The sequence below is a fragment of the Vidua macroura genome, chromosome Z (assembly GCF_024509145.1).
Source record: "Vidua macroura isolate BioBank_ID:100142 chromosome Z, ASM2450914v1, whole genome shotgun sequence".
Taxonomy (NCBI): domain Eukaryota; kingdom Metazoa; phylum Chordata; class Aves; order Passeriformes; family Viduidae; genus Vidua; species Vidua macroura.
In genome coordinates this window covers 26,090,332-26,102,839 of record NC_071611.1, presented here as the reverse complement: position 1 = coordinate 26,102,839, position 12,508 = coordinate 26,090,332, and the positions used below count along the sequence as shown (strand labels likewise).

The 12,508-nt window shown below is 35.3% G+C and overlaps 1 protein-coding gene across 2 annotated transcripts in view; it reads left to right on the top strand.

Annotated features, from left to right (window-relative positions):
• CERT1 (ceramide transporter 1) overlaps window positions 1–7,236 on the top strand; it is a 79,239-nt gene extending 72,003 nt beyond the window's left edge. For both annotated transcript variants that reach the window (XM_054003936.1, XM_054003935.1), the window contains 7 exons: window positions 1,059–1,154; window positions 1,837–1,969; window positions 2,097–2,167; window positions 3,483–3,611; window positions 4,365–4,494; window positions 5,731–5,867; window positions 7,007–7,236. In XM_054003936.1, coding sequence (XP_053859911.1) covers window positions 1,059–1,154; window positions 1,837–1,969; window positions 2,097–2,167; window positions 3,483–3,611; window positions 4,365–4,494; window positions 5,731–5,858 — 687 coding nt within the window. In that variant the 3' untranslated portion in view covers window positions 5,859–5,867; window positions 7,007–7,236. The remainder of the gene's footprint in view (window positions 1–1,058; window positions 1,155–1,836; window positions 1,970–2,096; window positions 2,168–3,482; window positions 3,612–4,364; window positions 4,495–5,730; window positions 5,868–7,006) is intronic.
• Window positions 7,237–12,508: the final 5,272 nt, after the last annotated feature.

Here is a 12,508-nt window from a genome sequence, read left to right as displayed (position 1 = left end):
ATTTTGTGATTGTGCACTTCTTCAGCTAATCTTTGTGTTGGTCAATTAACTAATTTTGTTTGTAGTGCTTTTCCTTTTGGAAAAAAAAAGGTATTTCTAATAGTTTAGGAAAATGCTGTGAATTGTGTGGACTTGCTTTCTGTGACAGGTTTTAGTAGTCATCTGTCTTTTGGGTGGAAAAAAGTTATTAAAGTGTTTCAAATATTTGAAACATTACACAGCAATGGATACCCTATGATTTTGCTTCTGTTTTTATTTGGGACATTAGGACAAGGGTGGGGAACCAAAGAAACAGAATAACATGTTAGATCTAAAATAAACATCATCTTCCTGTCCCAGTACCCATTTTCATGCAAATTGTATGGAATAAAAAATGAGATATTCACATAGCTTGATAAAAATACGGCAAATATTTGGCTGTAAAAAAAAAAGGCACAGCTTCTAGCAAAATAAGTTTTAAATGAGCATTTTGTAATTATAGCATCTCTGTACCATCATAATCCTTTGAGTGTAGGCATTTCTAGTTTTTTTTTCTAGCTGTCAGCTGTGCAAAGATGCCTCTGAAACAGAGGAGGCATGCTTTGCTTGTGATTCTTTTCTTCACTGCTCTTCCAATATGACTTTTGATGTGCATTTGCTTTTTAGAGCTTGTCAGTTTTCCTCCCTAATCCCCTGCCTTTGCTGAGCTTTTAAAATGCTCTTCAGTGAATATCTTACAGTGTATTGCAGTTCCATTTGGAGATACTTGTAGTTCCTATCTGCTGAAATAAAGAACTGTTTTAGGTAGAAATGATGAGGTTTGACAGTTTAAAGGCACAAAGGCAGGCTAGGAAGTACCCACAAAGGATGAAGTTGGAATTTGAATCAAGATTTTGGCTTTTGTTTCCAAAGGCCAGCATTATTTGTTTGTTCCTGACCTAACACAGAACTCTCTCATTCAAATTCAGCTCCTGCACAGGAATTGAAGTATTAACTCTTGTGACTTCCAATGCTGTACAATATCTCCCCAAAAACATGGAAGGAATGAGTTAAAAATTACTGGTTTTTTTCTTTTACAGGTGGAAGAGATGGTACAAAACCACATGACGTATTCCTTGCAAGATGTAGGAGGAGATGCCAATTGGCAGCTAGTGGTAGAAGAAGGAGAAATGAAGGTAAATGTTTCAGGTTTGGTTAATTCATAAAAGATGATACACCGTGAAGACAGATACTTCCAGTGTACATTTAGCATTGTTATCTTTTCTGCTGGACTCCATGATTTTAAGGGTCTTTGCCAATCTAAATCATTCTATGATTTTTGAAAATATTATCAATCAGCAAGTTATGCTGTTGTAACTTCTCTCTGGGAATAGCACGGTTCAGGTTGGGACTGGGGTCCATGAGAACTGTGGCTTCTAATCTATTTATTAATACAAAATTCTGTGTAACTCTTGCAATAGATTCATCTTTGCAAATTCCTTTCTCATTCTCTCCTACTTAAAGCTTGGTATCAAAATAATGTGTAAATTCTATGTACAAAAATAACAAGAGTAACAAACTACAGTGTTGGCTGCTCCCCCATGATTATAAATCCATGTCAGTAGTAATAAATAAGCTAGCTTAATCATTTTTGGAGTAGAAACCTTAAAGTACTGGTATTTTAATGTGAATTGCCACATAAGAATGTCTTCAATGGATGTTACCAGAGAACACTTTCAGGGCAAATTATTCGCATGGTAAGTTTCTAGGTAGGTTTGTTAGTTCAGGTTTTTTTAGACTGATTAAATTTAAACAATTAAAACATGAACAGTTTCAACAGATTCTGCTCTACATATCTTTCTTTGTGTTTGGCTATAGGTATACAGACGAGAAGTGGAAGAGAATGGAATAGTTCTAGATCCTTTGAAAGCAACCCATGCTGTTAAAGGGGTAACAGGGCATGAAGTTTGCCACTACTTCTGGAATGTTGATGTTCGTAATGACTGGGAAAGTAAGGCATTTGTTCTTCAGCTTTGAAGGTTTATCAACAAGAATAGTATTTATAGCATTGTCATATTTTCTGTGACTGTTCACTAATGTATTTCTTTTCCTTCCCCCTGCCCCCCCTCCCTTTTTAGCAACAATTGAAAATTTCCATGTCGTGGAAAATTTAGCTGATAACGCAATCATCATTTACCAGACACATAAGGTAATAACACTTCATTTACATACCTTACTGAGACATCTGAAGCATGCATGTTCCAGTATTCTGAATACTTTACTGGTCTAACAACTTAAAATACTGTTCTGGACAATATTCCAGAACAAGTTCTCTATTAAACTGCAACTTCCATCAATTTTTCAAACTCTTCTTGAGACCATAATTGGTTATGCATTTGTCTGATAGAGCTTGTAGTGGCAAGTGAGGCCTGCTTTTCATGTCATGATTATATCACTGCCAGCAAGGTCAGAGTCATCCAAAGCAAACAGAAAGAATAAATCACCAGTAACTACAAGGAAGAAACCTACGCCACAGTATCATATGTTTTTTTTTTTTTTTTTAATGCAGGTTACTGTTCACCACAATTAGTTGACATACCGTCTCATAATGCAAGTCTTTTTAATTGTTGCTGCAACATTTTTTCTTGTACCTTAATTGTTTTTCCCCCAAAATGGTTTTGGTGTCAATTTATAAAAATGTTCATTTGATTACAACCCAACAACTGAAATGTAAATATCTAAAAAATTTATAGGAATAAAATCTACCTTAGTCTTGTATGTTTCCAAATATTAGTATATTCAAATATTAAAACAAAGGTTTTTCTCTGACAATTTTACCAGTAGTGCAGTTACATTAAAACTTCTTTAATAGAGGACTCTCATTTGAGTAAGATAGTTGTGTCATCTGTATTGTGTCATCTGTATTCTGGTAAAAGCCAGAACTTTTTTCTCCTGATGAATGTCAGGAAAATAAGTTCTGTATATTTTCTTATTTTGTCACACATTTCATTTCTGAAACTTTCTCTTGGATAGTATCAGTTTGCTATATCTGTCACTGAAGTAGTAGCTTTTTAAGGTAATTTTTAAATCCATCCCCCCTGTCTCTTCTCTGGAGATGTAAGTAACTACAGATGCATCCCTATACACCTAACCCTTAGTTCAGTTTGTAGCTTGCAAGTATTAACTAAAACACAAACCTGAGGTTCAGGGTACAGGAGGGTAACTGCTTAGTCCTATTTTTTTAACTGAAAAATTCATTGCCATTTAGTGCTCTGCATTTCAAAGGCCTTAAAGTTTTGCCTTTTTTTTTTTTTTTTTTTTCATATGAAGTGTAGCCAACCTGGAATTTCTGTTCCCTATTTAGAACAGCTATGTTCTCTTTCAGTTTTCAGAATGAAATTACTAACTTGAAGATACTTTAACTTAATAATATAACTGATCTGGTTTGCCTTGCTTGGTTTTTAATTTTAACTAAGGCTAGTAGTTAAACCTGGAAAAGCTTATGTTCAGGTATTTCTCTGCAGAGAGTGTGGCCAGCCTCTCAAAGGGATGTGCTGTATTTGTCTGCCATCAGAAAGATACCAGCATTCAGTGAAAATGATCCGGAAACATGGATTGTGTGCAATTTCTCTGTAGAACATGACAGTGCTCCTGTAAGTATTATTTTGATTCTGTGAAGTTCTGTAGTTTTTCTGTTATGTGGTAATGCATTTGCAGTGCTAGTGTGAGGGAGATGGAGGGTTTTTACAAAAATACCGTTGATTTAAACCAGGTGGTAACATGACTTGATGAAGGCATTCCTAGCCAAAAGCTTTCTTGTCTTATCTCTCATTTGCATGATCTTAAGGTGTTACAGCAGAATGGAAGCAAAATTTCTGGAGATGTGAAAACTTTTTAAATAATTGAGGTCATTTTGTATGGAATCAAATCAGTATCTCTTCAGCATTGTCAAATATATAAGAGTAGGCTTGTATAATTATAGATAGGATTAAGTCTCCATTTTACACAATTTTGCCTTGGTTCTACGAGAAAATAACAATGGTTGTTTTCCTTTGATTGCTATTCCATAGCATGCTTTCAAGGGAAAAGTTAACTGATATTTGTAAATGCTGATACATTATTCTTGAAATGTTTCTTTATTGAGTTGTCACAACAGTTGAAGTAATTAACTTATAGTTTGTTTAGCAAGCAGAAGGTTAAGATTCAGACATTTTAGATCTTTCCCTATCTACCATGTATCTTTAATTTTACTCACTTTCATGTTACATCCATGTAAGTGCTAGAAAGCAGACTTTCAGAAACACAGCTTCTAGAGTGTCTTAGACTTCATGATGAAAAGATGTTCATGCTCAAGTATGCTGAAACAAATTTAGTTTAAAGCTTACAATGTTTTATATTTTTGGCAGCTGAACAATCGCTGTGTCCGTGCCAAAATAAATATTGCAATGATTTGTCAGACTTTAGTAAGCCCACCAGAGGGCAACAAGGAAATAAGCAGGGACAACATTCTGTGCAAGATTACATATGTAGCTAATGGTAAGTATAAAATTTTTCAGTATGACATTGATGATAGATTTTAATTTTGGGGAGTTGAATACTGGCACAAAAGAGAAAAAAAGGCTTGATGCCTTATATCTATATATAGCATCACCTTTGTGTTCATCATGATCAAAAGATCTCAGATTAAGGTGCTACATGAACTGGTGAATGGGATCATTCATTATATGGTACTCTGGGAAGAATAAATGGAAGAGCTGTGTAGCTCAGTCCTAAGTATATAACCTTGGGGTGGAGGAAGGTGGGCAGAAATGTCTGTAACTGGAATGAGTTGGCATAGCTTTTAGTTTCAGTAATGGTATGTTGGGTCTTTTCATGTACCACTGTAATTTTTTTTTCTCCCAGTTCATGTCATTAGGCTGAAAAGCTGCTGATACTAAAGATACAGCTCTTATCCCCTGATGCCAAGAAGGAGTAAATACATTTTGTATGAAGATGCTTGCAAGCTGTACAATTTAGTCTACATTTCTTAATTATTTTTTAGCTGATAGATCCTTGGTATTGACTGAAAAATTGTCAAAGCTAAATTGTATTGTTGCTGTACCCAGTATTTAGAAATGTATTATAGTACTGGAGATATATGCTTACTATCTTCTCTCCCAGAGCCACAAAACACTTCAAGGGTAGCTCACTCTGCTTTTTATTTTTTTTTAAGTTTTTGAATTATTTAAAAAGTATATTTTCACTGCTAAATTCTGAACTGTGACTATATGGGAAGTGATAGCTTTTTCAGCAACATATTTTCCCTGTGAATGAAAATGTAATTTAAAATAATTTCAAATTTTGTTTAAATGCTTTATAATCATTTGCAGGGTGTTGCCTTTGTGGCAGTTCTGCAGGCAAATACAGAATTATTGAAAAGTTAAGACTGACTCTGCTTTCTTTGAAATAGGAAGTTGCTCAAGTCTCTTTCTCTTTGTTTCTTGGAAGCCCATAGAGAATATCCTCTTCTATTCAGGCATTTTCCCAAGACTTACCATACAGCATATTTAATGTTTTCTAAATAATGGCATCATAGATCTGGACTGAGCTTGTTGGCAGGCATCACAAATAGAAAGTGCTAAACATAAGCCTAGGGACATAAAAAAAATATGCTGATGGTTATTCTTTCTTGTTACTTCAGGAAGAGTTGCAGGAGTAATTAACTAAAATTTACTTTTTCAACATTTAGTGGAGTTGCTTTATTTCAATGTCCTTCTTCCTGTTTACTTCTAGTGAACCCGGGAGGATGGGCACCAGCATCAGTGTTACGGGCAGTGGCTAAACGAGAATATCCAAAGTTTTTAAAGCGTTTTACATCGTATGTGCAAGAGAAAACAGCAGGAAAGCCTATTCTATTCTAGTACTAGCAGGTATAAATACTTCTTAAATTCTTGATTCACCATTTTAAAGGCCAAATTGAAGTATGCAATCTAGGAGTGTCTTACATTATTAGCATGGCTTCAGTGCTTGCTTTAGCATGCAATATACTTTTTTAAAACCATCATGTAATTCATGTGTACAGGCTACACAAGTTAGCCAGCATTAGTTTTCATAGACTTCTATTGGCTCATCTTGCAAGTTTTTGCATACATGTCCAATTTATATAGGAGTAAAACAGGATGAAGTACTGGTTTTTTTCACAGGCATTTTACACTTGTTCTGAAAAATACATACTGAACTTACTCTAGAGCCTCATGAGGTTTTTATAATTTAAATTCTACTTAAAATTGCATATTTCATGGACTATGCATACATTTCAGTTTTCTTTTATATTAACAGAATAGTTTTGACCTAGGATGTTTTTTTAATAGAACTTCACTGAGAGACCAACATGAATTACTAGAGTATTTAGAAGACTGTGACTTAAGTTTTTAGTCTCTCTGATGAACCTAGGAAAGAAAAGGGATTTCCAGGTGCTTTCTGAAGTCAATGGATATATTCTTAATGGTATATGCTATTGGCTAATCTAAAGTTGTTTGAACAGGTGATGATACGACATTAGAAGAGGATTTCTTGATCACTTTAAGGATATCTAAGCCCCTTAGTGTTAAATAAGGCTTAACTCATTTTTGCTACTTTCAACACCTGCTATGTATTTCATTTTCTATAACTGTCATGTCAAGCCACAGAATTCTGTTTAGTTGTGCTAGTGCTATATAGCATCATTCAGTCACATCTGAAGATGAGTCTCTATTACTTTTTCTATGTGTGACATAGGTTACTTCTATTTTTGGGTTCTCTTTACTGTGTCAGACTCCAAAAGTCTTAGTTGTTTCATTCTTCTGTGACAGTTATCCTTGTAATGATTCACAATTTTAAATGTGAATTGTTAGAGAAGCAGTGTAAGTAAAGCATTAAGAACATGGCATCACAAGCCAACAGTTAACACATAATCATAGTGGTCCTGATGATATTTAAGGTGTTTAACAAGTTCATTTTGCTAGCAGTATACAAACTATTCAGTGCTGTATTTTTTTATTTTTTTTTTATTTTTTTTGCTTACCTGCAGCAATCAGAACAAGACTGGGTGAGCATTCCACACTGGAGAAGTGACCATGCATAGAGCACTCCACGCTGGAACGAAGGATCTACAGTCTTTTTATGGCCCAGGTTCTAGGCTTTATATACTGAAGTGAAGAAGTGTTGCAACACCATGGGGCTGAATATTTAACAATAGCTCTCTCCTGCTAACTTTCTTGCTGAGTCAGTGTGTAATTATAAATACATGTATTGATAACATGTATATGGCTCTATTTTTATTTGCTTGCTTTAGAAGAAGAAAAGCGCATACAACTTTGAATCACCAACATGGGCTACTGTGTTAATTTTAAACAAGTTGTAGAATTTCATTGTCAACCTTCCTAAGATACTTGTGCAGTTTTTGTGCATGTGTAAAAAGCACAAGAGACAAATGCACATATAGCATACTGTATGTGCTTTATATGCACAAAAATGTGTGTGGTATGTTGGGGGTGTTGAAATGAGTGGCTTCAGTAAAACCTAGGTAACTTGTTGGCAGGTTTTGTTTTGCTTTGTATAATCACAGTTCATTGCTGCTGGTTTCTATAATGAATCATCTTGTTACATAAAATGCCAGTTAATATCTGAGGGCTGTCGATATCCTTATGACTTTGCCTTTTCTATTGTCTTACTCTTATGACGATCTTTAGTTCTGAAGGAGTAAGAGTGTGAAAAGCTTTATTTTTCCAGATATCTTTATATTTCTATTGTATTTTTTAGTTATGTAATATCTGCTGCAGAATTTTTGTCTTTAAACATGATCCAGAAATACCTAGAAAGATTCTGTATGAGAGGGCAAGAGACTGCCTAAAAGCTCCTAAAACCTAGGAGACATCGGTCCATGCTTTCTGTGGACTGCCTTCTTGGATGATATCTGGAGCTTTCCCAAAGCTGTGAGAAGGTACACTATAATATTTATTGAAAAAATTTGGATTACATAAAACAACATTCCCAGTCTAGATTGAGGATGAGTACATTATTTTCAGATCCTGCATGTGTTTTCCTCATCTCAATAAAGCTGTGCTATGAGGTTCACATAGAAAATTATTTGCCTCTTGATCAAAAACCCATCAGAGCTATAAGAATGCATAGTTCTTACTGGAAAGTTTCCTTTAGCTGCTGTGAAAATTTAATGTCAGATGTTTGCCTGCCTTTGATTCTGGAGATACTTGTTAGGAGAGGAATGTGTTGGGCTAGTACTGACTGTGAGGTCTTTTATCCATGTCCTATAGTTGGAAACTCTTCAGAGACTGCTTGGTGTTTCACTAAACTGTGTATCTTGAGGAAAAAAGTTGCAGATATATTTTCTTTAAAAAAGAAAGCTGAAAGTCAAATTTATTTGATAAAGTGTGCTAGATGCCTGAAAAGAGATATAATACAGTAACTTAGTGAAGATTTGGTAAATGAGTAAATGTGATCTGCACAGTGTTGAAAAACTTCTCTGTTCATCTGCTCTGTAGAGATGAAACCGTACCTAACACATGATTGCACACGCATGCAGATTTCATGCTCCATAAATCTTTCCTTTTTATTTGCCTTTCTCTAATGGTGTGCATGGAATATGCCTTATTACAGACTTATTCTATTGATTTGAATATGTAGAAAAGTGCCTATATGGTAATGTTAGTAAGGCAAATAAGATGAAAATTTGTACATCTTTACTATATCAACAGTGAGCATTTTATTTACCAACATTAAAAAACAAAATCTTATACCTCAAATGTACTTCATCTTTTTACAATCAACCAAGCAGTGGTACATTCCACCATAGCCACTGATTGGAACTTAACAAAAAAGTCCAAAATATAAAGAGTTTAACTCCTTATTTGCTGTTTCTGGTAATTGTTGGAACACGGGCAAGTTTATTAATTTAATAGGATAGCTTTATTTTACAAAGGTATGGAAAGTTTACAAAACAGTATATAAACTTACATCATTAGTTGCATTTGCACTAAATGTGATGTACTTTTGCGACTTATTCTGTAAATAAAATGACACTACAGATACTATTTGTAAAGAGTATGTTTTACTTTTAGATAAAGGCACTGGTACTTCACTGTAGCTAGCCCTGCCCAATCAGATTTGTAAGAGGCTTTTTAAAGACTATGGAAGGAGTTACATGACTGAGAAATCATTATTAATGGACCTCTGAAAAAGTAACCTCAAAAGGCAGTAGGCCTCTCATATTGTCCTTGTGTGAGTAGCCATTAGATCCTTTCTTCTGGAAGGGATGTTGCTTTTATGGTTTTACACAATTTACCTTGTCTCTTGAGCCCATCCCTCTTGTCAGTCACTGCCAGGTCTGTGTGCTCTGAGTTAATTTCCTCCTGTTAACAGATCAGGAGTGTTAACACAGCTGTGGTGGTCTTTGCAGAAGCAGCTTCTGACTCTAGAATGGTTGTTTTGTAAGCTGAACTAGTTGAAAAGGCTGAAAATGCAGCAATCATCAGATACTGTTCTCTGGATATCTATATCTGTTTGGAGAATTTGGATGTCGCCAAACTAGATCTGAAGGACATGACTTGATAGAGCTTGTACTGGGAGTGAAGATGAGATGGTCATTGTTACTCTGAGAACCTGAAAATCTTTGACAAATTTATCTGTGAAAAATGTGATGCACTTTGAAAAAACCTTACCTTTTACTTAATTGGGCTGAGCTGGCTTATCTGAAGTTGTGCAAATTCTCTTTAATCAGATTGTCCACCTGTATTTTTGTCAAGTTGTACAGATAATGCTGTATTTGAATTGCCGCTGTTCATTTACAGACTTAAAACATGAATCATATTTTTGAGTACCTTGAGTGTGTAGAGTTGTAACTGTTCTATAATAGCTTTATGATCCTTATGATAAGTTTTAAAAATTAAAATAAGTTGGCTCTTACATGTTACAATCACAAATTTAAAGCCAGTATTTAAAATTTAAAAGTATTAAAAATTATGAAGAAAAATTTGGGCTTCTCGTTGTCTTTAACTTTCCAATGTTCGGAGAAATCCTACCTTTTAACCAACTTCTAAATAATGAATGAAGTATCATACAATATTCTAGTGCATGGAAAACATTTAACAGGAAAGCAGTTTACTTGTATTACTGAGATCACTTCCAGAGTATGCCAGCTCTTCATTTGTACGGAATAACAAGATTCTGGGAGCTTCCATGGGAAGAACAGCAACCCAGGACTAAGATGTGCCAGAGCATATGGCTTTTCCAAGGTAAGAATAATTTTTAGTAACTGAGATAAGCTTCCATGAGCAACTTCTTAATAGTAGAAATAGGTGGTGCCTAATAGATCAATCCTACCTTTATTTGTTATATGGTGATTTCTGTTTCTTTATATAGCAATCAGGAAAATTGTAGAAACCTTACAGCTATGTGGGACTGGAGGATCAGTTTGAAGTAACAGAAGGCATTACTTGAACAGAAACAAAACTTAAGCTCAGCTGTTTCAGGCCTCTTGTAAAATATTGCAAAAAATAAAGAGTCCTAAAGTAATCTCTGACCTTGGAGAAGGCAGCTATTTTACCTTGCAAAAAGAAATCCCCCTACCCCCCCTCCCCAACAAAAAAAAAGTCACATTCCACATTCATGGTACCATAACTTATGTGCATAATTTAAAAATTACATACTTTGCAGTAAAGAGAGGTTGAGCATTTCTGTGTAACTACAATATCATTTGACCCTGGATGATAAATAATAATTAGGGCTATGACACACAATTTACTGGTGTGTATTATTAACACTAATCATCTTCTGTCTCCACCTTTGACAAAGTTTTATAGGAAGAGAGAAATACATTTTGTTAGAAGAAAGGTAGAAGAAAGGAACACACTTTGAGCATTAGCAACCTGAAAGTGTCCTCAGCTGTAGCACACCTGCCTCTTCTATGCATGGACTACAGCCAGCATAAGGAAGTCTGGTACTGAGGATTGCTGTAGTTTTCAGGGTATAAACTCATTCTCCTTAAGAATAATTTTTTTATTATTATTTATTAATTTGGATCAGTCAATAGTTAGACCTATTGTCATTCACAAGACTTCATAAACTTCTGTGTGCCAAGAGATAAGCCACAGATTGTACAAGTCTGTAGCCAGTGATTTTTAACCAGTGCTGACTGGCAAAATATGGCAACAGCCCTGACAATTTCCATTTGCTGGGATAAGACTGCCACTCAACTGTGGAGCAGCCTGGCACATGCAGCACCTAGGAAGTTACGCCCTGTATATGAAGGAATTCCAGCTCAGAGGCCCAGGATAGTGTGCTGTCTTGGTGAGGGCAAGTCATGCACCAAGTATGAACAGAATTGCAGGTGTGTTTGAACCCTCCAGAAAATACTTGTAGTCAAGGTAATGAGCAGTCATGCTGGTGATGCCTCACTGCTGCCCTGCTGGAAATCACTGCTCTGTCTTCAGCCTGAGGGTGCTCAAGCACCACCCCAGTATTCAAGGCTTCCCCACGCCCCAGAGACTGGAGCCTGCAGCACTGATCCAGTTGAAAATGTAGCTGTTTAAAACCTTTCAAAGCTGTTTCTGAGCGTGGCCCCTGCTTTCAGTTGTTTCATAAAGCACTTGGGGTGGCAATGTTTCTGACAGAGGTTGGAATACTTTAGCAGTGGGTAAAATGGTTGTCCTCTGTAAAGAACCTGAGAAATTTAAATGAGCTCCTTTCTATTTCCTGACCTTTATTTGACTGAACTGTACTTGAAAACTCTAAAACTTAATTCAAATAACACTAAATTATCACGGCAATACTAGGGTAACTAACCATCCTGCTTTCAAGAGAGGTGCTAAGCAAAATCATCAGTAATTGAACTAGCAGCTGCTAATTTGCTTGTAATACATTTTAATGAAAAATAGTGAATAATTTTTTTAATAAAAAGCACTTAACATTTCAATATTTAATATAGCTGTCAGCTATGAGAAATCCAGTAATAAAAAGTACCTGGTAATTTACTTTCTTATTAACTAAGACTATCCTAACCAATTCCAGTGAAAATAATGGAACACCATTAAAAGATGGGAAAACCACTTGCAAATGTTAATATTACTAGATTTTCTTTTAACTTTGGTTACATCAGAAGAAACAGTTTCCCTAACAAGTACCTGTTTCTGTCACATAAGCTTTGGTCAAGAGGTGTACAGTTAGCTGCTCTTTTATATAGCAGTTTCTGTGTTGATGCTTGTGTGAGACAGCACCTCCTGCATTAAAGGGTATTAACTTCATCTATTACTGAAAAGAAAAGTTTTGGATGACTAGGTAGGATACACAATTGTGCTTTAAAAATCTTAAGATGGCAGTGGGATCTGGGTACACAGAGGAATGAATTCCAGTAAGTCTGACATTTTTAGAGTGTTAGACAATAGGCTTTTTAAGTTATGTCCCATGCAAGAGAAAGAACACTATGGGTATTAACGTTTACTGATTTTTTTAACAGTGCTAATTTAAAGTGTCCACTTTTGTTCATATTCATAAGTGAAAGAAAAAAACGACTCAGGAA